Source organism: Schistocerca piceifrons, chromosome X (genome assembly GCF_021461385.2).
Source record: "Schistocerca piceifrons isolate TAMUIC-IGC-003096 chromosome X, iqSchPice1.1, whole genome shotgun sequence".
NCBI lineage: Eukaryota > Metazoa > Arthropoda > Insecta > Orthoptera > Acrididae > Schistocerca > Schistocerca piceifrons.
In genome coordinates this window covers 720175641-720202949 of record NC_060149.1, presented here as the reverse complement: position 1 = coordinate 720202949, position 27309 = coordinate 720175641, and the positions used below count along the sequence as shown (strand labels likewise).

The 27309-nt window shown below is 39.7% G+C and overlaps 1 protein-coding gene across 2 annotated transcripts in view; it reads right to left on the bottom strand.

The window, feature by feature from the left end:
- The window catches only part of LOC124721508 (spermatogenesis-defective protein 39 homolog), a 116173-nt gene that overhangs the window by 12332 nt on the left and 76532 nt on the right, over positions 1 to 27309 (bottom strand). For both annotated transcript variants that reach the window (XM_047246524.1, XM_047246525.1), the window contains 2 exons: positions 17826 to 18058; positions 8026 to 8202 (listed from right to left, as the gene is read on the bottom strand). In XM_047246524.1, coding sequence (XP_047102480.1) covers positions 8026 to 8202; positions 17826 to 18058 — 410 coding nt within the window. The remainder of the gene's footprint in view (positions 1 to 8025; positions 8203 to 17825; positions 18059 to 27309) is intronic.

The window sequence follows — 27309 nt, the reverse complement described above, 5'->3', positions numbered from 1 at the left end:
GCCCATTTCCAAGCTTGCATGGGCAACCAAGCAGCGCAGTGCAAATGATTTTTCAACTGGCCTCAACCTGAGGGTCCTTGGCACTGAATCCACATTGATTTTGCTGGTCCTTTCCAGAACACAAGCTAGCTAATTATGGTTAATGCATACAGTAGATAGCATTTGTCATTCTAATGAATTTGACAACTAGCACTTGCACTACCAAAGCACTCGGTTCTTTCCTTTGTTTAGAAGGATTGCCACAAACTACCATTTTGGACAATGATTAACAATTCCCCTCATTGCAATTTCAACAGTTTTGCCAACAAAATGGACTCAGCATGTCCAAATTGCTCTGTTCTCTAATCAGACAAATAGTGAAACTGAACACTACATTTACACTTTAGAGGGGCAGATGTCCAAACTTTGTGTTTTGCAGTGGAGGGAAAGTGCTTTTTTGTTGTTTCTTATCATCTATCTTACTCTGCCTTTTCACAACATGTTGGCAGAATTATTACATGTTCATCATCAGTGCACTTTACTGCATTTCTTTCATCCTCAACACCCTGCTTTGGATGCCAACTTCGCTATAAAGTTCCAAAGTTCCACACAAAGGACAATGTTTTCTATCATGAATAAAACAAGCCTGATAACTAGGAACTTGGCATCGTCACTCAGATGACTGGCCAAGCTCATTGTACTAATCAGGTCAAAAAAAGGCACTCATCAATGGCTCAAATGGCTCTAAGCACTATGGGACTTAACATCTGAGGCCATCAGTCCCCTATATTTAGAGCTACTTAAACCTAACTAACCTAAGGACATCACACTAAGGACATCACACACATCCATGCCCGAGGCAGGATTTGAACCGGCGACCGTAGCAGCCGCGTGGTTCCAGACTGAAGCGCCTAGAACAGCTCGACCACAGTGGCCGCACACCCATCAATGGAACCACAACTAACTTCGTATTTGTGATTCTTGTGATCCTACTGTAGACTTTCATTTTTCAGAAATACTGCCTGCAAACTTGACTGCAGCCCCTAAGTAGCCTTTGACAGTTCCTAATGTTAGGGCTCATTGCTTGACAGATGACTCCATCATGGAGTTCAGCCCTTGCTCACCTACACAACTGGTGCTGCAGTAGTCACATCCATTTCCATTCACAGTGATGTCAGTCACGGACATTGAACCTGGATGAATCTCATAGTCTTCGGCAACCTCAGCAGCATCACTGCTGCACCCACCTGTGCCTCTGGATGGCTGCCCGACCTCCAGTTTCTCGCAGATGTTCCCGGTGGTTTCCACCATAGTGCGCAATTTTGGGGAGGGGGGAGGGTAGGAGGGGGGAGGAATGTGGAGTGCAGCATTGACAGTGTCTTTGTTGGCTGCACGTGGCACACCATGCGCCACTCACGTCTCTGAAGAAGATTCATTTAAACAAGTTGCCAGTGGGCCACTGTAAGCCTCACTCTCTGGGAATCACTGTCCTCCTATGTGTGACATTAAGGACATCACCAATGGATGCCGTCTTCACTTCAACTCGCAGCATGCAAATGCAAATGTAACCCTCCATGCATACTTTTAAGATGCTGCACACTATGGACCGAAAAGATCCCACAAAATTTGCAGTGAGACCAATACAAAAACTAATTAGTAGCATGTTGCTATTGATATACAGTGATGGACTCTCATATTCAGTGATCAACGTTATTCTATAAACAATTCAGTTATTGTAAGAGTGCTAAAGTGGAACAGAGAAGCAAGAGACTAAGTTATGTATAGTTTAAATCACCTTGTGTATAGTGTAAATAAATATGCTCACATTTTACTCATTTACAGACTGACTGTAGAGTTGATGTCACCTCTTGACAATTGGTAGAAGTTGGGTGATTTGGGGTGGGGAGAGGAATTCAGTAAGAATGAAACTGTAAAGAAGACTGAATATAAAAGTCTCACATAGTTCACTTTTAAGTCATGCAAGTGAGATGAAATAATAAGGTTACAAGAACTCAGAGGCGAGGTATGGTGAACAAACAATTCTTCAATTTAGAAAATGGAACACTACATCTCTACTCTGCAAACCACTGTGAAGTATATGGCAGATGGTATTTCCCGTTGTACCACAGAGTAATGATTTTTCTTGTTCCATTCACATAAGGAGTGCAGCAAGAATGATTGCTTAAATGCCTATGTGCATACTGTAATTAGTCAAATCTTGTCTTCACTGTCCCTATGGGAGTGATATGTATGGGATTGTAGTATATTCTGAGATTCCTCAGTTAGCCCTTTGGTTGCTGCAGCTGCACGACCGGCTCGTCATGTCGAGCACGCCCTTGAGGTTGCCTAATCCGTTTACCTGTGCTAATGGCCATCTCCACAGGTTGCTGTCTGTACCTGACCTCTTCGCTTGGCAGACTTCACCCTGTGCTGAGTATTTCTGGAGCCATGGCAGTTGTGACTGTCTGGCAGTCTGAGTGTGATCACCAATGTTACAAACAAACACAGTTTATCTGGATATTTATTCCATAGCTTTGAATCGGGATATGAATTGCTCGAGAGACATAATGTACACTGAAACTGCTTATGCTGCTAACATGTAACTCCTCACCAAAGGCTTTCTTTCATTTGCAATTAGTTCTTGTGAATCATCATAAGGTCTCTGTATACATCTAAGTTTCATTTGGCCCACTGAGAATTATCAGATTTTTGTACGCAACACACACACACACACACACACACACACACACACACACACAGGCAAGGTTTGAATTAAAGAAAAGTTTGGAAAAGTTGCCTAAAAATTGGAAAATTCTGGAAATACTGAAAGAGCTTTTTTCTATGGGATTTTCATGATTTTCGTTATTCATGACTAAAACAATCAATATGAATAATTCTTTTTTTGTTTTGTTGATTATGGCCTTGGACTTGAAGCAACCAGTCTGTGTTTGTCAGCATGGACTGGATGATTCAAATGTTTGTACATAATATGTTTGTCAGTACAGTAATTCACTTGGAGAGGCTCTTCAAGCTCAGCTAATTCTGGGTTTTTATTTATTTATTTTTATGCGATGTTATATTTCCCATCCTTCTTTCTCATCCGGGATTTGGACCGATACTGGCAAAGTTAAAATTTATTTACTAAGATGGTATCTATTCTGCCGGACATGTCCGAAAGAACAGATACATCTTAATAAATATATAGTTAAGGCTCACTGGTCACTTGACCATCTTCTTCTTCTGTGCGAACGCACAAACAGTGCCCGAACTCTTACAGGAATCGGCAACGTGCCACGAGTAATGAGTATAATTGGCGGGGGCACTACAAATGTAGTGCGGGACAATACGTTGAGAATGTGGGTTTCGCAGAGGTGTGCCAGAGATAAATCCCTACAGTCGCGCTATCCTCTGTGTCCTCGGTGGCTCAGATGGATTGAGCATCTGTCATGTAAGCAGGAGATCCCGGGTTTGAGTCCCCCAGTCGGGGCACACATTTTCATCTGTCCCCATTGACGTATGTCAACGCCTGTAAGCAGCTAAGGGTGCTCATTTCATTGAAGTTAATTTTTTTTATTTTTGTGCTTATTTTTTCATTTCTTTGTTTTTTTTAACTTTTTTACTTTTAAATATTTTTTTTCAGAAGTAAGGGCCTGATTTCATCTTTCAGATGTATTAACGTGGCTGAAAGTTTTTCTTTGTGTGGTATGTTTCGAAATGTGGTATAACACACAAGGGTACATTGCATGTTTTGCATTCATATTTCATTTCTTGGCACAAATTCTGTTCTGCGCAGACTGCATATCTACACCATTGTCCGTGTTTCTTGGACTGGTCACTTGGAATGACATCTGAAAAGTGCCTTCCAGCAAAGCGCAGAGGATTCCCGTCATCAGAGTGTCTTCATTTCCAATCTCTTCTCCAAGCTGTAGCAAATTTTTACACAAGTTCTCATACCAGACAAATGAAAATCTGCTAATGGTATTTTTCTCCCTGTTACCAATCTGTGAAGAGTGTGATCATTCAAAACACAAAGGTCTACAACATGGAAAAAAAAACACCAGGATATGTCCATGTTCACAATATGGTTTCATTACTGTTGCCACTATGTCACCGGATTTCTTTAAATTATGGACCTCAATTTCTGGTGGTGTGCCTGTGTATACAATGAAATCCAAGATGTATCCAGTTTTACAGTCACTCAACACAATTGCCTTGATTCTGAATCTTCTTTGTTTCAAAGGAATGAATTGTTTAAAAGATAAGCGACCTTTGAACAATAATAGGCGTTCATCGACACAGACCTTTTTTTATGGATTAAACACACTGTGTAATGCAATACAAACTGTTTCAATTATTCTCCTAATTTTAAACCAACTGTTATCTTCACAGTTGGGAGTTGTCACTAAAATGCAACATTCTCAAAAGTAACATGAAACTGTCATGGGACATAATTTCACCGAAAACTGGAGCACTCAGAAGTACATCTCAACTTTTTAACATGGCACATGAGAAGCAAAATACCAAGGAAGCAATACAGTTCCTCAAAACCAGTATCTTTCCAGGTGGGCAGTCAAAAATGAACTCATTCTGATGTATTTGCCACGATAAAAGTGTAAAATCAGTTTGTTTCAAGTGCTATAAATTTCATCAGGTTTTCTGACTGAAATAGCATGAAAAAGGATAGAAAGCTTGAATCAGGTGCTAGTTGGCAATTATGTCCTGAAGATGAGTCATCAAATGCATGTAGTGTTGGACTGAAATCGTGCTTTTGTCAATCAAATTTGTCATTAAGGTGTGGCCTTTTACGGATTGATTCGTCTTCACTTTCAGAAACTGAAGAAGAACTATCCTGATGAGCTCTACTAGGTGAAATACGTAGATGTGTATTACTATGAGATTCTTCTGAATCATCATCATCATCATCATCATCATCATCATCATCATCATCTTCATCATTATCATCACTAAAGTCATTCAAGATGACACACTAACTATCACTGTCACTGTCACCCCTGGTGATCTCTTTGTTAGTGCAACCACGGTGACATGCCATTTATTGGGGAACTCAAAAGTGATAGCAGTCTAAAAATCCTGACGAATAAGCAGAAAGCTACACGACACCAAAAAAGCAGAATGCAGATGATCACATGAACCAACTAGCATGGATGTCAAACAGCAACTGTGAAATCCGACGGAAATACTGCTGAAAACTAAACAACAACACGGAAGCACAATGCAAATGATTATGGGGAACCAGCTAGCATGAATGTCAAACAGCAACTGTGAAATCTGACAGAAATACTGCTGAGTGGCTACAGACGTCTACAGGACCACAGGTAGCAGAACTAACTGACGGTTAAAGCCATCACTGGGGGGCCAACCAGGCTGTGACAGTGAATGCAGCACTAATGGGAAATACCACTGCAGCGGCTAACAATCTCTACAGCCCCTGTGGAAAGGTGAAGCATGGTGGGATTTCACGTCTGCAGCACTCAAAGCATTAATACAGTTTCCTGAAACTTTATACGTAGGCTTCATGAGATGAAAGGTATCTATCGTCAAGTGTCTGCCAATTCATGATTGCTATTTTTTCCCTCCTCTCCAAACAAATCTGTGACCATTCGTGCTGCCATTTTTTTGTGTATGCCCAACATGTCTGGTTAGCCTTATTTGGTATACATACCACAAATTCCAGCAATACTCTAAGATGGGTCACATGACTGATTCATAAGCAGTCTCCTTTGCAGGTGGATTGCATTTCTCCAGTGTCCTAGCAATAGACCTAAGCCAACCACCTGCTTTACCTATGACTAAGGCTATGTGATCATTTCATTTTATATCACTGCACATTGTTACACTCAGGTTCTGTATGAGTTAACTGATTCCAATATGTGACTCATTGATATCGCAGTTGTAGGATGCCACAATTTTATGTTTTGCAAGGAGTAAAGTTTTAAATTTCTAAACATTTACAAGAAGTTGCCAATCTTTGTACCAGTTGGAAATCTTACCAAGATTTGACTGAATATTTGTGCAGATTTTTTTTTTCACACAGCACATAATTACTGTTAACTGTATCATCTGCAAAAAACCTGAGTTTACTTTTAACAATGTCCGTTAGGTAATTAATACACAACATGAATAGCAAGGATCCCAACACACTTCAATTAAGTTACTTCTACATTTGTCACTGATTCTCCATCCGTGATAAGATGCTGCCCCCTCTCTTCCAAGAACTCCAAAATCCAGTCACAAATTTTATTTGATACCCAACACAATTATACTTTCATTAATAAGTGTTTGTAGAGGGAGAACCTGTATAACTGTATGTAGTTGTCCACATCATGGAAAACTGTAAATACATAAAACCAGAAATAAATCTAAAATAACTATGTTGTTGTTTTGGTCTCCAGTCCTGAGACTGGTTTGATGCAGCTCTCCATGCTACTCTATCCTGTGCAAGCTTCTTCATCTCCCAGTACTTACTGCAACCTACATCCTTCTGAATCTGCTTAGTGTATTCATCTCTTGGTCTCCCTCTACGATTTTTACCCTCCGCGCTGCCCTCCAATGCTAAATTTGTGATTCCTTGGTGCCTCAAAACATGGCCTACCAACCGATCCCTTCTTCTAGTCAAGTTGTGCCACAAACTTCTCTTCTCCCCAATCCTATTCAATACCTCCTCATTAGTTACATGATCTACCCACCTTATCTTCAGCATTCTTCTGTAGCACCACATTTCGAAAGCTTCTATTCTCTTCTTGTCCAAACTATTTATCGTCCATGTTTCACTTCCATACATGGCTACACTCCATACAAATACTTTCAGAAACGACTTCCTGACACTTAAATCTATACTCGATGTTAACAAATTTCTCTTCTTCAGAAACGATTTCCTTGCCATTGCCAGTCTACATTTTATATCCTCTCTACTTCGACCATCATCAGTTATTTTACTCCCTAAATAGCAAAACTCCTTTACTACTTTAAGTGTCTCATTTCCTAATCTAATTCCCTCAGCATCACCCGATTTAATTTGACTACATTCCATTATCCTCGTTTTGCTTTTGTTGATGTTCATCTTATATCCTCCTATCAAGACACTGTCCATTCCGTTCAACAGCTCTTCCAAGTCCTTTGCTGTCTCTGACAGAATTACAATGTCATCGGCGAACCTCAAAGTTTTTACTTCTTCTCCATGAATTTTAATACCTACTCCGAATTTTTCTTTTGTTTCCTTTACTGCTTGCTCAATATACAGATTGAATAACATTGGGGAGAGGCTACAACCCTGTCTCACTCCTTTCCCAACCACTGCTTCCCTTTCATGCCCCTCGACTCGTATAACTGCCATCCGGTTGCTGTACAAATTGTAAATAGCCTTTTGCTCCCTGTATTTTACCCCTGCCACCTTCAGAATTTGAAAGAGAGTATTCCAGTTAACATTGTCAAAAGCTTTCTCTAAGTCTACAAATGCTAGAAACGTAGGTTTGCCTTTTCTTAATCTTTCTTCTAAGATAAGTCATAAGGTTAGTATTGCCTCACGTGTTCCAACATTTCTACGGAATCCAAACTGATCTTCCTCGAGGTCCGCTTCTACCAGTTTTTCATTCGTCTGTAAAGAATTCGCGTTAGTATTTTGCAGCTGTGACTTATTAAACTGATAGTTCGGTAATTTTCACATCTGTTGACACCTGCTTTCTTTGGGATTGGAATTATTATGTTCTTCTTGAAGTCTGAGGGTATTTCGCCTGTCTCATACATCTTGCTCACCAGATAACTAAGGACAGCCTTTACTAAAGTTAAACCTATCTCTGTCTGTTACATCATAATTTGACAATACATACTATGTTCCTCACTTTGAGATTATCAGTGTATCATGTACATCTTTGGCATAAATATTCTTCAGTTTGGGATCATTAATGTATTGCATGTACTCTTAGAATGCAATTACAAAGACACATTATTGAATGAAGGAAAAAAATCTGTGCAATAAGGACTGCATTAGAAGTACAGTAGTTTCATAGAATTTCAGTGTCTACTCACATCAATAACAGTTCTGTGGCATTGTAGTTTACGAGCAATGTTTAGTCGTTTCCCAGTATTGTCTATGAAAGCCAAATATTTACACAGTACATCATTTGGTGCACCAAGTTCGTGAAGCTTCAACATAAGCGGCTCCACAGGAACAGCAGTCTTCAATTTCTTCCCACCAAGCCAACTCTAAAAATAAAAAAAAGTCCTTTACTCTTCCCACTGTATTATAAACAGTACCTCAGCAAACTGTCACATGTACACTAAAGTTAGTTTCAAAAATATTTCTGTTTTTCAATCATTCCGTCAACTGTACATACTACTCACATATGGCATAATAATATGACTTACTGAAATGGACAAATAAATGCTATCTCATACTGGGCATTTCAAGGGGAACAATAATGTCTTTGTTGGAATGAAAAAAATGCATATAATCACAAGTAAAAATTTCAGTGAGTGCTATAATTAGTGCAATCTGAATGCTATGAATAAAAACTAGTGATAAGGATAAAAAAAAGCATATATAAGTTGATGAAATAAAGCATGTGACTGAAGCAACTATGCGACTATTTAGGACTAAGTGTTCTTACAGTGAGCCATGCAGCCAGTACAGTGAATTGCACTGTGTGGCCACAACACATCAAAATGCAATTTTTTTTAATATGTTATTTTGTTGACTGTTTTCAGTAATGCTAAGATGTCTTTTCCTATGGTGAACAGGGGCACCAGCCACAACATTCATAACAGTTATCATGTGCGGGTCAAAGTAGGCGACACTAGTGCATTCTGTAGCAGCCACGGGGAAATGTCAACTATAAACCCAGATAATCAGGTGACACACGAGGAGCTCAGACCACGGGGTACCTCACCAGGCATCAGCAAAACCACGCTTCCATCCAGTCATGAGAGAATGGGGGCAGCATGTCTTTTCCTGAAGATAACTATTTAATCTAATCCAGGGACCACTGAGGACACTTCCCATCAGTGAGAGCAAGTCAAGTCATGTGCCAACTGCTTGGAGACCATCACTTAAGCACTTGTCAGTGTGCCATCAGAGAAGACTGTGTCACACCAAGAAGTTAGGTTTTGTAGTAGGCAATAGTTCGAGTGGTAGTTTTTTCCTGTTTTAGTTCTGGCTCCCAGAACTGTATTTAATTGGAATTGCTAAAGACATGTGGGCAATTTCTTGTTTCCCCCAGTAACCACTAGTTCTTTGCAAGCTAATGAAGCAGCTGTTTGTAACATCTACCAGTGTTCTCCTTAATTAGTAACAAAGTTGGATTTTTCACTGGTGATGAGAATTTTTGAACTGTTAGAACACATGTGCCATGTCCCAGGTACAACACGAACAAGCAGCACCAGTACTGCAAAATGCAGACATTATACATCTGGTGCTGCTCTTACTCCACAGGGTGCAACAGGCAAACGAGGTCCTAATGGAACAAATTATCACCTTCAAAACACCCACTCCAGTAACAGCGGGGTTAGGTTCCCATCCTGTCACCCGTGTATGTTCAGGTACATCAGTATCACTTCCCTACCAATCCTTTGACAGGAAAATTGAGTCTTGGGCCTAATTCATACACCAATTAGATTAGCACTTTACAGTGTACAACATACGTGGTGATGAGCAGCAGCAAGCCTTCCTATACGTGAATGCAGAACCTGCAATCTACCAGCTTTTACAATAGTTACCTCTCAAAGTGGAGCTGTACCATACGCTTCCTAAAAGAAAAGCTTAGCTGACTATTTCTACACTCAGATAGACTTTGGAGCAGTGCAGCACAAAAATTTTAGCTGCCAAAGTTACATTCCAGAACCAGAGGGAACGAATAGCTTAGCTCCAGGGTCTCTTCCGGGAATTCAGGTTTCAATGTTCCAATGACCAATGCAAGCTCTCTTATGAATCGACTGTAGTCAAACATATGATTTTAGGTCATAAACCTGATGAAGGCCTCTAGGAGGATCATCAAAGCTTTCAAACAAACAATCTGGGCAGAAGCTTCTATACAAGACATAGCCCTCGTATTTACCTCCCATCCGGAGTTGGAAGCCTATTAACACCATTTTGTCAGACAAAGACCCTCCCAGGACACATCATTTCAGACTGTTACCATCCTGCAAGCAGTGTCCTGTTAGCCACCCGTGACACCAGTGTCGTTTCCACATGCTGACGTGTACCACCTGCAGAGAGTCTGGACATGAGGCTGAAGACAGTCACTCTTCCGCTCCAATGTCTGTGGACTGAGCATGAAGTGACTCCGAGGAGGATCTTACACAGCCCAGCTTTCAAGATGTGGCATTGGTATGGACTGTCCTCCCATGTCCATTAAACTGATGTCCATACAGATCAAAAAGGAAACAAACCAGTCATCAATATTGGGTTGTTGGCTACTGCCATCTACTGGACCACATACCAAGCCATTGGGTCTCCTCCACTGCACACTCTCGAGACCACGTTATCTAGTTTTAGTAACGATCTCATTACTGTATGGGATGCTTCCAACCCAGATTCTTCCATGGCACCACAGTAACACCGGCTCCGATTTTGGTGGTGGCAGCCCCAGGGGCATCCAAGATGCTTGGTCTAGACTTCCTTAAAGCCTTCAACATTCATGACACTTATGAAGTAGTCCACATACTGGGCCTATGCCCCTACACCACCGAACTCTTGGCGAAACTCATGTCAATGTTACAGAAGTCTTCAATAGGTGTTTCCGGATTCTGGGCACATATCTTGCTGTTATCCATTGCAGTCTCAAAATTTTTAAGATCCGCTGCGTCGAGTTTACACTACAGGATAAGCTTCGACTGGAATTGCAACACACCCAGGAAGTTGGCACCCTCACCCTAGTTATGTTTAGTTGTTTAGCCAACGGGCCTTACACATCATGATGGTGGAGAAGTCACTGGGCACCATCTGCATCTGCACAACTTCAAGGTCACCATCAACACCCAATTTGTGGTAGCCATGTATCCTATTCTCAAGATCGAGGACATTGTTTCTTGTCTCACTGGAGGAAAAGTGTTAATCAAAATTGACCTTTGGGATGCATAACTCGAATTCGCATTGGATGATGACTCCTGAAAGATTGCTGTTATCAATACTCCAGTTGTATTGTACTAATATACCATGCTCCCATTTGACACTGTCAGTGCCCAAACAAGCTCCAGAGGTACTTGGAGAAACACTTTAAAGATATTGAGTGATGGTGAAACTACCCTGGTGGTATTCTGGTCAGTAGAAAGGATAGGCCGATCTTGCCCATAACCTAGAGACACTCTTCTCCACATTCATGATGACAAATTTTCACTGTAATCTTGCCAATGCTATTTATTCATCCACCAGGCTGAGTATTTAGGGGACATATTCAGTGCGTTGGGTATCTGGCCTATGCCACAGCATGTGTCCATTATCCAACAATTACAGGTTCCCAGAGACGTGTCCCAGCTAAAGTCTGTCTTGGGCCAGCTGAAATGCCACTGGCAGTGCATTCCATATGCCACAACTGTGGAGCTGCTGCCCCACTTCATCAGTAAGAACATGTACTGGAAGTAGTCCTCCCAATGTAATATGGGGTTCCATGACCAGAAGCTGGCCCTCCTTCGGCCTACTTCCTTAATGGCACACGATGGCAGCAAAATGACTTAGTTCTGGTGGTCAGTGCTTCAGACAGCAGGATCGGCGCACTTTTGTCCCACATGAGTAACAATGTGGAGCGACACATTGCATTTGCATCAAATGCCCTCACGGCAGTGCAGAGGAATTACAGTCAGGTGGAAAAGGAGGCTTTGGTGTTCATCTTTGGAATCAAACACTTCCATGATTAGGTCTATAGCCATCGCTTCACGCTCATGATGGATCATAAATCTCTAAAGACGCTTTTCAAGTCATCAGCAGAAATATCAATCCAAATGGCACAAAGGCTGCAATGGTGGGCCCTTCTTCTCTCAGGATATGCCTACGATATCCAGTATCGCCTTATTGCTGCCCATGCCAATGCAGACATCCTTTTGTGACTGCCTGGAGTTGACAAAGATCCAGAAGTACGTTTTTTCATTTGGAAGGTGAGGCCACAGACATCATATCCAACCTCCCCATTGTCACATGCCTCATGGCACAACACATGGCAAATGACCCTGTCCTCCAAGATTTTGCAATATACAACACAGGGGTGGCCCATGGGTAAGAAACAGCAGACACACCTGGACCTCCAAGCATAATGGAACAGATGGCACAAGTTTCCATCCTCACTTGGCATTGAGTTGCTACAAGGTACCACGGGCTGAGCTCGGGTGCTGATTCCCAGCACCCTCTGACATTAGCCCTTTCACCTTCCCCATGAAGGCCACTGGAAAGTTGAAATGATGAAGAACTTCATCCGGCAACTTGTTAATTCATCTCACCCAGCAACATGTTTACTTTGGTGGTACAGGTGCGGATATTGCCCGGATGGTAAGGGAGTGTTGGATATGCCAGAGTAAGCAACAGCAACCACCCCCCACCCTCTCCCCAGGTCAGTATTTACCATGGCCCACCATGATGTCTCCTTGATCTTGTCTAAATTTGGATTTTTTCAGGTCATTTCTGCAGATCTATGTAGCTCCTGGTTGTGGAGGGACGCAGCAGATGCCCCTTTGTGTTTTGTGTGCAGTCCACAACCTTGGCGAAAACAATCAGGTGCTAGTACATTTGTTTGCCCTTGAAGATCCCCAGACACCTTGGTCTTTGATTTATGTTGGTGGAGTTCTAGAAATTCTGCACCTCTAATGGAATCATGTTAATCGACACAGCACTGCTCCACACTGCCTTGAATGGCATGTCCAAATATTTGGTACACACCTACAACTTCCAAATAGGAAAAAAAACCTCAACAGCACTCCACTGAAGGAGGCCTTGACGTTATTTCTGTTTTAGTCCTGTGCATCTCCTCAGGACAGATCCTCACTGGCAGAGAAACCACATGGCCACTATTGTAGATCACAATTGTCCCTAGTCCCAGCTCCTGGGAGTTACTTGGAGCCTATACCGCAAAGTTGTAATTAGTTGGAAATGCTGAAAAGTGTGATATTCCTGGCTGCGGTTGCAAGTATTTTATTTTACTAGAAGCTTGAATTGATGCAGCTTGATACACATGAAGTAGCATATGGTAAAAAAGTGGAGTGAGGTACAAGCAACAGATGATACAGTATGTACCAGTTCCGTGCGAGAGTCCGCCGATTGTACTAAACTTGCTTTTGATTGGTTGGCATGTTTGGATGCTAGGCACCAAAATGCCTAACTTCTCATAATAATTATTTATATAATTTTCATTGTATTTAATCCAGTTTTTAGTGGTTACTCTATGAGTTTATTGTGTTTGTTTATTAAATTTCACTAGTTTTGAGAAACATAAGAGTAACAATATTGCAAACGAAGTTGTTCGAACACCTTCGGGTCACTCTGGCGCAACTGGGAGACAAAGTACTTTGGCTGCACTAGTCGCTGTTTTGGGCGTTCTGAAGGGCCGGACACATATATCTGTTTTGGGAGTTCTGGAGGGTCGGACACTTATCTCAGTATTGTGCATTACTTAGATGTGAACATGTAATAGTCACTCTGATTCGGGTGTTCTGAAGAGCCAGATATGTTGTACTCTATATCAGATGTAACTGAGTTGTGAACATGTAATATTCACACTGTCTAGTGCGTACCGGAGAGATGGACATGTGCATCATATTTTGGAAGTTGTCAGAATAGTTACCACAAAATTAAGAAAGCTATGTCAGGTGTTGTATAAGGCAGTGTATATGTGTGAATATCTGAATAATAACCAAATAGGATATATTAATGAGAACTGTCACCTACCATCATTGTCAGTACTACAGAGCTTGCCCTCTATAGATACAGAGACTAACCTGGGCAAGTGGCATCCTGCAAAAAGCACAATCAAAGGCTAGAACTGACAGCATAGCAGCTTCCGCTGAAGAAGATCTCACGCTCGACAGGCTGTCTTCTGCACTGGGGACACAACTTTACAACACAACAGGTTGGTGGAAAAAAATGGTCAGAGACACTTACTCAATCACTCCAGATCTCTCCAGCTTCCAGATCTGACTTCCAAAGGGACACAAAATTTATGCATAGCATCTCCTTACTGGGGAATGTGTATTTAAAGAAGAGGCTACTATCCATTAACGAGAACTGTGAACTGAGTGAGACGTGAAAGTCATAGTGAGAACAGTGGACTGTAATGATTATCATAAAATGCCCGAATCAGCAGTGTACGAACAGTGAAAAAGATAAAAAGTGACACTGTGTGAACTGTGAAATTATACCCTGTTTGAACTTCTGTAAGTTTCTTTGAACCGTTAGGCAACAAAATTTATAAATGCCACTAATTAATCCACATCACATCATGAAGCTGAAAGTGAAAATGCGAAAACGCAAAATCGAAGTGTAAAGTTGTAAGTGTGCGCGCGGTCCAAAGGGACTATGTTTTATTTCATTGCTATGAGAAACAATGCCTCAGGGAGCAGTTAGCAGAGCAGTGTACAGCAGGTGAGGTGGATGACATGGAAGCAACACCTGTCAGCTCCACCTGCTGCAGGCCAATGTTGGCAAGTGGCAAACGGCAGAGATAGGTGTCTGTGGTTGACTTCAGCAGCCAAAGGCACCCAACACGACAAAAACAATGTGGTGAGCAACAGCATCGCGCCAGAAAAGAAGGGGTGTTATTAGGTAAAAGTGGACGGCATTGTGCTGATCTTAGATGGAAAACGTGTTATGTAAATCTGGACAGCATTGCGCCAATGACATATATTGTTTAGTCCCTATCATATATAAACATCAATAAGTGTAGTGAGTGTTTATGAGGAGATTTAATGGTTCAGGTGCTGATGTTTATTGTTGAATAACAAGACTATAGAAAATAGCTATAAGCTGAAAATCATAAATGATATTTTGTAGCAAGAAAAAGTTCATGATGTAGTGTGTGTTTTGTGAAGGTTTATTGATAGAATTGAGATGAGAAAGTATATGTGTAGCATTAGTAAGTCAATGGTTTTGGTTAATTGGGGTGATATTTTAGGAACAGGAATTTCCTAGGTTTTTTTCTTTTTTTTGTGGGGGAGCTCCTTAGAGATGGGAAAATTCAATTTTATTCCAAATTTGGGGAAAAATTTTCTCATTTCCAAATTTGTTAGATGTCTTTGAGGACAGGCCAATTTTGGAAATCTAAGAAGGAGGGAGATGTGTGATATTCCTGGCTGTGGCTGCCAGTATTTTATTTTGCTAGAATCTCGCCTTGATGTAGCTTGATACACGTGAAATAGTATATGCTACAAAAGTGGAGTGAGGTACAAGCAACAGATGGTACAATACGTACCAGCTGCATGGGAGAGTCCATCAATTGTACTGAACTTGCTCCTGATTGGTCAGCACGTTCAGGTGCTAGGCACCAAAATACCTAACTTCTCTTACTACCTAAACTACTTTACTACTTACTACCTAAACTACTTTATATACTTTTCATTGTGTTTAAACCAGTTTTTAGTATAACAATCTCTCATGGTAACCCTACAAGTCTATTGTTGTTGTTTATTAAATTTCACTAGTTTTGAGAACCAAAAGAGCAAAAATATTGCAACTGAAGTGCTTTGAACACCTTCTGGACATGTATCTCTCTTTTGGGCATTCTGGAGGGTCAGACACATATCTCAGTATCGTGCATTACTTAGATGTGAATACGTAATAGACACACTGATTCGGGTGTTCTCTAGAGCCGGACATGTTGTACTCTATATCGGGTGTAACTTAATTGTGAATATGTCATATTCACTCTTGTCTAGTGCGTACCAGAGAGTTGGACATGTGTATCATATTTCGAAAGTTGTCAGAAAAGTTACCATACAATTAAGAAAGCTATGCCGAGTGTTCTAAAAGACAGTGTAAATGTGTGAATATTTGAGTAATAACCAAACAGGATACATTAATGAGAAGTGTTGTTTCACTGTCAGTACTACAGATCTTGCCGTCTGTAGGTATAGAGACTGATCTGGGCAAGGGGCATCCTGCAAAAAGCACAATTATAGGTTCAAATTGACAGTGTAACAGCCTCTGCTGAAGGAGGTCATATGACCAACAAGTTGTCTTCTGTGCTGGGGACACAACTTTATAAGATGACAGGTTGATGGAAAGAGCAGTCAAGGACTCTTATTCAATCTCTCCAGCTTCCAGATTTGATTCCAAAGGGACACACAATGTATAAAAGGTGATGTTAATTTCCTGTTATACATTTTGTAACCACTAGTTTTTTGCAAGCTAACATCAATGGGGGCACTCCTCAATTAGTAACAAAGTAGGATTTTTCACCTTGTTCCCTAATATTTTTCTTCTCTGAAAAGACAATAATTTTGAATGCTTTATGTTCCTACTGTGCTGATATCCAAACAGTTTCTTCATCTCCCACATTGGAACACAGCATGCTGAAATCCTGTCCTCATAGATACACACATTGCTATAGATAAATTTATTGTTGATTAACAACTGGATTTTTAAATTGACTAAATTAAAATATCAAAAGCCAACCACCAACTCTGTTGCACTTTTAGACACCTACCTCTCTGTCCCCCAATGACCAGTGCATTTTTTATTTGAAACTGGCTTGGCATTCTTTTATTAAAAAAGTGCCTAGTCTCTCAATGTAAGGAAAAGTAAACATAGTGTCTAAATGCAACTCTGTAAAGACATGTTAGTATTTGTTGGGTCACAAATGAAAATTACAGATTATAGTAATGCTATCAAATATTAAAGTAATTTGATCAATGTGCAGTTACTATCCATCACGAGATTTCAGTGAACTAGCATCTGAGCTCTATGGTAAAGTCTTGTCCATGGAAAGCAGAAATCTGGGACGCAGTTTCAGTCTATCACTGAGATTCAGGCTCTGATTTCCTTCACAAATTAACTTCTTGTTATTACAGCACTGAAGAAACTATACTGCATAGGGGGTTTAGGTCAGTTGGTATACTTGATCCATCTCACCTGCTGTTACCATGTGGATGATAAATTTTCAATTCTTTACAACAATACCATGTAATTGGAGCATTAGAAAATCTGTGAGTCTGTACTTGGACAATACACTTACCTTTGGGGAGGTTGCAATGCCAAAATGCAGGAAAATCTGCATAGTATCAATGATTGGTGCAGTGGCTTGCAGCTGTCAATGACTTTCAAAAATAAATCTTCATTTTCATGCACTAATCTCATAAGAGCGTTTCTGTTCCAGTGAAAAGATAGTCTTGTGAAAAACTGTCCTTTCCCATTAACTGAAATTTTGCCTTGAGAACGGCTTTCCAACACGTAGAGATATTACTTATTAAATAACAACGTGCTGTGGTTCCATGCATTTTGCTTTTATGCAAAAAATCTACATGGTTACATGGTATTATTTCTCAAATGACAATTATTATTACCTTCATTTTTCATATCACAGTAGCACAATTATGATTTCATTAGTTATGTTATGTAGTTACCAACATCTATACACAGGTGAAAAATGATTGTTAACAGTCACACACACATTATATTAGTCCTTCCACATTCAGAGTACATCACAAAAGCCGTCAAATGACAGTTTCACACTTGCACAGTCATTGGGCAATTTCTAATATTCAGTAGATAGCAGGCTATCTTCTACTTCAAATGTACCTTAATGTGTTGCAGTTTTGTAAAGATTTCTCAATACATCTGTAATCTTACTACAGGTACAACATATATTTAAAGAGCATCTCACAATTAGCTTCTCATTGCAAAAAATATATCTTGCCTTTGTAAATAAGAGGGCTTCAATGTCATCCCATGCATGCAATGAAGCACGCACGGTTAATGCTGTCCACTGGAACTGCTTTTCGCTTATTCCATGTTGCTGGCATAAAGTTAACGGTGAAAATAAGTTTCCCTTTGGTTCATCCCAGTAATGTTTACAAACGTAAGCCAGTGAATCAAGAACTGAATTATTTATGATGTTATTCTCATTCGAAGAAACAGCTTGTTGCCATTCTGTAATAAACAGTATCATTTAGTTACAAGCACTGCATATCAGAACAACTAATCAGATCAAATGCAGCACAGCTGGCAAGTTACCACGATATCATAAAAGTCCCAATGTTAAGTACTAAAATTTATTTTAATCCTGATGATGTAACTAAAGATAACACTTTTTTCAATAGAAATGGATACTATGAGAACACTATTTTAAATACACACATGAAAAAGTTTTGCAACACCCCAGTTCCCAGAACTCCTGAAGATAGATGTTGATTGTGGATATTGTATCACAGACACAGTCCCTTTGACTGTTCAGAGATGTCACTAAGCCCGCCCAAAGATGTAAACAACCATGCATGAGCAGCGCCTATTAGATGAAGGGGGTCTGACAGCTGATCACTTCCAGTCATTCCACCAGGAAGGAGGTACACAGCTCATTTTGTTTGTAGTTCAACCATGCCTAGACAGTCAATACCGTGGTTTGATTGTGCCCGCACATTTACTTTGTGCCAGGAAGGACTCTCAACAAGAGAAGTGTCCAGGCATCTCGGAGTGAACCGAAGCGATGTTGTTCGGAGATGGGGGAGATACAGAGAGACATAAATTGTTGATGACATGCTGCAACCACAACACCCTGCAGCATAGTACAGATGGGCCCAACAACACGCCGAAAGGACTGCACAGAACTGGCATCACGTTCTCTTCACTGCTGAGTGTCGCATATGCCTTCAACCAGACAGTCGTCGGAGATGTGTTTGGAGGCAACCCGGTCAGGCTGAATGCCTTAGACACACTGTCCAGCGAGTGCCGCACGGTGGATGTTCCCTGCTGTTTTGGGGTGGCATTATGTTGGGCTGACGTACGACGTTGGTGCTCATGGAAGGCGCAGTAATGGCTGTATGATACGTGAATGCCATCCTCCGACAGAATGATGCAACCATATTGACAGCATATTGGTGAGGCATTTGTCTTCATGGACGGCAATTAGCACACCCATCATTAATATCTTGTGAATGACTTCCTTCAGGATAATGACATTGCTCAACTAGAGTGGCCAGCATGTTCTCCAGTCATGAACCATATCGAACATGCCTGGGATAGATTGAAAAGGGTGTTTATGGACGATGTGACCCACCAACCACTCTGAGGAATCTATGCCGAATCACCATTGAGGAGTGGGACAAGCTGAACCAATAGGGCCTTGATGAACTTGTGGATAGTATGCCACGACGAATAAAGGCATGCATCAATGCAAGAGGATGTGGTACTGGGCATTAAAAGTACTGGTGTGTACAGCAATCGGGACACCACCTCTTAAGGTCTTGCTGAATGGTGGTAAAACATGCAACGTGTGGTTTTCATGAGCAACAAAAAGGGCGGAAATGATGTTTATGTTGATCTCTATTCCAATTTTCTGTACATGTTCCAGAACTCTTGGAACCAAGGTGATGCAAAACTTTTTTTGATGTCTGTAAATGTAATACTAGACTGGCTGGCACACAAGTAGAGTCCTCAAGGTCACGGTCACTGCCTGCCGCCAGCAGGGGCTGCGAGCTGTGATTTACCTGCCTCTCGGCTTTGTTGCCATGTAGGTACCGTTAGTGGTGCAGTCAGAGCAGCTGAAAGCTCAGTGTTACTGAGCTATATTGAGTGTTCATGTTTCATCTCAGTCTCTTATTGTCTTTAGAATGGTGCTTTGACATGTGTTCGGTGGTGAACAACAATGCAGGAGCAATGGCCTACCGGTAGTACTCCTCTGGTTGGTGTGCGTAAAGGGTGGAAAGACATTCGTAAACAATTGAAAATTATCATATTGAATGTACTCAAGTTCTTTACTGATCTGGCCGACAATGAAGAAGCGAGTATTAACTTACATTTTGCCCAAATTCATAACCTTACTGCTAAAGCGTGTGGTGTCTCCAAATCAACCATAGGCTGTATTAGCAAATCTGTGTCATTGGCAGAATCTCCAGACATGAATGAGTGTTTCGAATCTCCAAGAAAGGGATACAAATGTGAACAGAAATCAACCGACTTTGAGGATTTTAACAAAGAGCTCAGGCGTAGAACTGTACTTGGATATTATGACAGAGGAGAGTATCCAATGGCTAAAAACATACAGGCTGACCTCCATGAAAAAATTAATTACTCGGGCTCTTCATCTTCTCCATCCCCTTGGTTTCCGATTCAAGAAGTGTAATGATGGACAGAAATTCTTAATGGAACGCAGAGACATTGCAGCATCAAGAGTGAAACTTTTGCGTACAATGCATTTCTTGTGTGCTGAAGACACCAGGCCTGTAGTGAACTTGGATGAAACTTGGGTTTCACAGAACCACACCAATAAGTATATATGGCACGGCTCCAAAGGAAATGGTGGTTTGAAAGTGAATACTTGTAGAGGTGGCCGAGTAATCATCGCCCAAGCTGGTTCATTAACCACAGTCTTCATACCAGAGGCCAAACTTGTTTACCATGGTGGGAAAAGTTCTTGCCAATCCGATTACCATTCAGAAATGAATGGAGAAGTTCTTAAGAATTGGTTTATTCGACTGTTGTCTGTGCTGAAGAATGGTCAATTATTGTGACGGATAGTGCCAGCTACCACTCCATTCAGATAGAAAAGCTGCCACATTCAAATTGACGCTAGGCAGATATTATGGAGTGGTTAAAGAGAAAGTATGTTTCATTTTCAGTCAATGAAACTAAGGCTGAACTCCTGTTTAAAGAAGAAATCATAGGTACCAAGAAGACTTACCAATTAGATCAACTGGCAAACGAAATGGGACACCAAGTGGTACGTCTACCACCGTATAACTGCCATTATAATCCTATTGAACTGATATGGGCCCAAGTAAAGCGAGAAGTAGCGAAAAGAAATACTACTTTCATACTTGCTGATGTCGAGAAGCTAACACACAAAACTCTTTTCAATGTTACTCACCAGGACTGGGAGGGGTGCATAAAACAAGCAGAAGCCTTGCAAGAAACTGATTTCTTGAACCAGGGTTTAAGAGACACCCTAGTGGGATCTGTGATGATAGACTTGGTTGAAACATGTGATAGTGAATGTGACGACACGGAGCCAGAAGATCCTCCAGTTTAGGTAAGTGTTGTCTATGTAAAAAGCTGAATTGATTTAAATGTTTGTCTATTCATTTCAGTTATAGAGGACATACTGCGAATGTTTTCACTTACAGTAGACGTCCAATAAATTTATCACAAATGGTGACCAATAGTTTACTCAATAGTATCTGTCAAGTGGTTCAAATGGCTCTGAGCAGAATTGGTCTTAACATCTGAGGTCATCAGTCCCCTAGAACTTAGAACTACTTAAACCTAACTAACCTAAGGACATCACACACATCCATGCCCAAGGCAGGATTCGAACCTGCGACCGTAGCGGTGGCGCGGTTCCAGACTGAAGCGCCTAGAACTGCTCGGCCACACCGGCCGGCAACTGTCAATTAAAATAAGATTGTCAATTCTGCATTAATTAACAACAGTTTTTCCTAAAAATCTGTATCGAATGTCTTTACATTTGGATATACTCTTACTGCAATTGGTTTACTAGTCCATTCAAAATTTGACTTTTTTTTCACAGAAGGATTTACTGGCTGTTTCATAGTAAGAGTAATGCAGTTCATAAAATGACAAAATGTTGTGGTGCTTCTGTATCAACTGTGTATACAAACAGTGCAGTAATATCGGAACAGTCCCAGCACCTATTCTGATTCTCAAAGAAGAGCATATAAATCTATGATATTTGATGACTTTTACGAAAAGCTAGTACATAGAATTGTATTACTTTAGTATGACAGAGGATAGTATCCGATGGCTAGAGAAATACAGGGTAATGTCCGTGATAAAATTGATTATTCTGGCGAGTCACTTCAATGCACTGTCTTCTCCGCCCACTTGGTTTTTAATTCAGAAACTGTAATGATGGACAAAATTTGTAACACAAGACAGGGACACTGTAGTAGTAAGAACGAGGTTTTTGTGTACCAAGCACGTATTGCATGCTGAGAATAATAGGCTTACAGCAAATTTAGATAAAACTTGGGTTTCACAAAACCTTTCGAACAAATATTTTGCTCGACTTTAGTGAAAATATTGGCTTCAAAATAACTATAATTACTTTTGCGTAGCATATATTGGCATTTTGAGTGACGGATGCAATGACGAAGGATATGTATTAGCAGCGAGTAAAATATTTTTGGGAAGTATGGAATATTCTCAGTCATATTAAAGCGAGCCGTCCGGACAAAACTCTTGATGATGGCCTACAATGACTCGCGCACTGCTGCGCATGGAATATCGGAGAAGTAATTTGCCTCCGTACATGATACGATACAATAATGATGTCTGAACTGTTACCAAAAATAATTTTGTAGTTTTCTTAACAACTTTCTCACGGGGAAGTTTCTTCACAGTCCTACAGAACAAAAATTCATCAGCAATTACATTTTTCGGCACAGTTTTACACCTCTTATAATATTTTATTTTTTATCTCAGAATACTTTTATGTCTCTGAAATTAAAGGATGCAGCATATGCTTTTCAATTTTGAGGATTTTTTTTCCCAGTCCAATTACATTAGTGATTCTGTTACTACCACAGGTTGAAGTAAAAAATTATTTTCTTCAAAACTTTCTTGTAACATTAATTTTCATTTTTTTCCTAGCAGCTAGTGACAATTTTATTTCGGAAAGTCCTCTTTCATATTCTAGACTAAAAACAGAGTTGCCTTTTTTTCTTTTTTTTTGAAATTATCACAATAAAAAAAAACTGGCAATGATGTAAGATGGTGAGATGACCTGGAAGCCCTATTTTTGTGCCGGCTACTATAATAATCCATTGGGAAGAAAACAAGAACAACCCACTTGTTCACGTGCTGTAAGAATTTTTTACCCATGCTTCTTCTGCAGATTCTGTAAGACTTGCTATTAACTTTTGAAGCATCAGAGTAACAATTGTGTTGCTGTTATGGTATTCAGTCCAAAGAATGATCTGATGCATGCTACTTTACCCTTTGCAAGGTTCATATCTACTGCAGTTATGCCTTGGTCACCCTATACAATTACTTCACCCCAAATTAACTATTCTTTGATCCTTCCCGTCAACCTATCCCTTCTTTTAATCAAGTTGTACCACTATGTTCCTTTCTCCCTGATTTGATTCTGTACCTCTCTATTAGTTATCTGACCTACTGCCCTCGGTGGCTCAGATGGATAGTGTGTCTGCCATGTAAGCAGGAGATCCCAGGTTTGAGTCCTGGTCAGGGCACGCATTTTCAGCTGTCCCCATTGATGTATATCAACACCTGTCAGCAGCTAATGGTATTGATTTAATTGTAATTTCATGAAATAAATATGCACTTTTGAAAAATAATTTTCTTCACGCAGTTAAAAGATTAACTGATGGCACCTCACGATGGGCTGAATATCTTTCCTCTTATTATACACTTTATAAACACACAAACCTTCTCAGTAGCTGACTGTAACAAATAACAAGTAGCAGCTTTCACAGACAAGTTATCTACAAACATGCGTGTGTGTAATGACACAGTAGTTCTCATGTGAATACAAGAACTGAGACTATCATACAAATGTAAGATACAGTATAACCCCACTTTTATGTTCCTGACTTTAAATTCACCACAGACTTACAATTACATCAACTGAAGTGTTCAAACATAATAAGTGAAGTGTTGGGTCCACTTTTCAAGAAAGTACTGCAAGCTGATATCAGTAATGAAAAATTTAGTCTGCTGGTAGACGACTGTACTGACACAAGTATTTTAAAACATCTGGGAATTGCAACAACATATTGTAGTGAATCAAAAAAAAAAAAAAAAAAAAAAAAAAATTGTGTCACTTATTCCTGCCGAAAACGGCCATGCAAAATGTCTGGCCAATGCAATCATAGTAACTTTAAAAGATCACAACATGCAAATTGAAAATTGGATTGGGATAGGCACAGATAATGCATCAATTATGACAGGAGTGAATAATGGTCTAAACAAAATTTAAAAAAGATTGTGGACTGCCAGATGTTGTACTTGTGCATCACAAAAGTCATTCTTTACAACTGGTAATTAGTCACGCTTCAGAAAATGCTACATTCAAAACCACAGATATATGATGAGAGGAACCTACAACAGGTTTTGTCTATAAGAACCTTCAACATCGCAGCACGTCAGCAATCGTTGGTTAATATATTAAAAAACTAAAAACCCACCTCGATTGCGAAAAAAGCACCTAGTGTTAAATGTTAACCAAGTTTTCGGTGTAGATAGCTACACCTTCTTCAGATCAACAATAAAACCCACAAGTGCCTAAGAAGACCTTTGTCAATGATTAAAAGAACACCACAGCTATAGATTTATAAATGAAAAAGAAAAGGAAAACAAAAACAGTACATATGTACAAAGTCAAAACCACTACTTAACTTAATAGTGTGAGGTGGAGCATACACCATTAAGTTAAGTAGTGGTTTTGACTTTGTACATATGTACTGTTTGTGTTTTCCTTTTCTTTTTCATTTATAAATGTATAGCTATGGTGTTCTTTTAATCATTGACAAAGGTCTTCTTAGGCACTTGTGGGTTTTATTGTTGTTCTGAAGAAGGTGTAGTTATCTACTCTGAAACCTGGGTTAACACTTAACACTAGGTGCTTTTTTCGCAATCGAGGCGGGTTTTTAGTTTTTTAATACGTTTTGTCTACCTCCAAGAAAAATATCTGAAGCAATAAATTGTGGCAAAGTGCCACTGAAAATACTTAAAAAGTAAGTGAGACATCATGGCTTTCCATACATCCAGCAATCTATCATATTTAACAACAATGGGATTAACTGAAATTGCATTTCTCTATGTGTAAAACTAGAGAAAATTGTTACACTGAAGAACTGCTCTATTGTATGTTCAAAGATCCACACAATTTGCCGCACATAACTTATTTACAAAGTGTTTTATGTAAAGTCCAAACAGCCACGAAAACATTAGAGAGTGAAAACTCCTATCCCACAAAACTGCTGGACAATGTAAAAGAGCGACTTATGAGCCTGCTATTACCATGAAAGTCCTAACTACATCTCTTCAGAAAAGTCATCTTAATCCATATACTACACTTGGCTATGCTTTTGAAACCTGTGCTAGCAAGTTGAATTTATCTGAGGACAGCATCAAATTGGTAACAAAATGATGCATTGAATTTACAGTGAAACTTATAAAAGAATTACAAAATAGACTTCCACCCAGTATCGAAATTTTAACCAAGATGAACAAATTGGTTGTAAGAAAAGTTTTGTGAGCTAAAACAAGTACTCACGATGTCATTGACTTAGCAAAAGAACTGATATCGACGTATTCGAAAAAGACTTCACAACAATGGAATAACATCAATTTCATTTGATGGCAAAACTTAGAGACTACGGTCCATTTTTTGATTGCTGTTTGAGCATACGAAGACGCTGGAAATCTAAATCCATTCAAAGAACTGTGTATTCTTGCGTTTACTTTATTGTCATTGCCACATTCAATTGCAGAGACAGAATGAATTTTTAGTGCCATGAATATGGTCAAAACAAAACTTTGCAATCGCCTTAGACTTTCTTCACTGAATTCTATTTTGATGGTCAGAAGCACCTTAAAAAGATTGAAAAAAAATGTTGTGACAATGAATTACCAACATATGTACTAAGACTTACTGGAACCAACAAATCATACCCACTTAGGAATAAAGATGATAGTGGCACACAGCCATCAACTTCAATCTTGGGGCAACTTCAACACCCTTTAACTGTCTTAATTGATAATTCCGACGATGATGATGAAAAAATTGTTTTCATGTTCTTTTCTTTGTTTACTTTAAAAGACATTCCTAATTCTTAAATATACAAACAAAAAGTTCTGAAATAATGAAAGTATATAGGAATATATTCCTGTTTCAATTCGTCATTCCCATGAAATTTATTTTATTGACTTTTCACCTTTGGTCAGTCTAGGGACATTTGGTTCAGCCTTGTTGGCAACACTGTAGTTAACAGCTTTGCTCACTTTGTGTTGTTGGTTTAAACACAGCAGTCAGCACCTGTTACATATTTTTTCATGCTTAGCGAGATGTGTTTTGAGAATTTAGTCTTGTCATCAAGTGCAAATATTTACATTGTGATGTTTCCCAAAAGAACAATGTGAGTAATAGTTTGCATGTGTGTGGCTTTCTACATAACTGAGGAGGCATAGTACCAAATAACCTTAAGAAGACAATTACAGTGCAGGAGGCGCAGAACATCAAATGCACAAACACTGCACAAAATACTTATGTAAATATTTGCATTTGACAACAATAACAAATTATCGAAATGTATTGTGCTAATCATGAAAAATATGTAACTGGTGCAGTGTTTCATTCCTTCCATAGTGAATGACAGGTGCTGGATTTCCAAAAACACTGATTATGACTTACGAAATTAGTCAAAAATTTCTACTTCCCAGACAGTTTGCAGTTCCCATTACATCAGCAGTTTTTACCAGATAATACTGCACAATCGCTACGGTCGCAGGTTCGAATCCTGCCTCGGGCATGGATGTGTGTGATGTCCTTAGGTTAGTTAGGTTTAAGTAGTTTTAAGTTCTAGGGGACTGATGACCACAGCAGTAAAGTCTCATAGTGCTCAGAGCCATTTGAACCAGATAATAAACTAGTCCATGACAAGTTGTTTGATACCTATTATGTACATATATCATATATAAAATGTGGAAATGGGAGGGGGATCCTATATGTAACTTTTACTGCTTGAAACATTATTTCCCACATTTTACATTTTCTCACATTTGACACCATTTTTTTCAAGTCCCATTTAAAGTATAAAAGCAGGGTTGCACTGCAATTACAAAACGTAATGGCAAGAAAAGGTTAGACAAAACATAAATTAAAGAAAAGAATCTTCTTATATTACTTTTCTTGCTTAAATATGTTTTGGCAAATCTGCGATGCAGACGCAGCTGCAGTAATGAAAACCAAAGGATGAAATATGGCAACTGCAAAACATTTTCAGAGCAGAAGCAAAGAAATAACATGAAAGGACTATGGCATTACAGATTGTCCCCAAAGTAACACGCAGTTACTGTATGATTTGCTAAAATATCAACAAATATTATTCTGACGCATCTACAGGAACACTTACTTTGAATTAACTTGCTTGAAAAATTATACCTGTGCTTCTGTTACCACAGCTTTGACTAATGTTTGAGAGTGG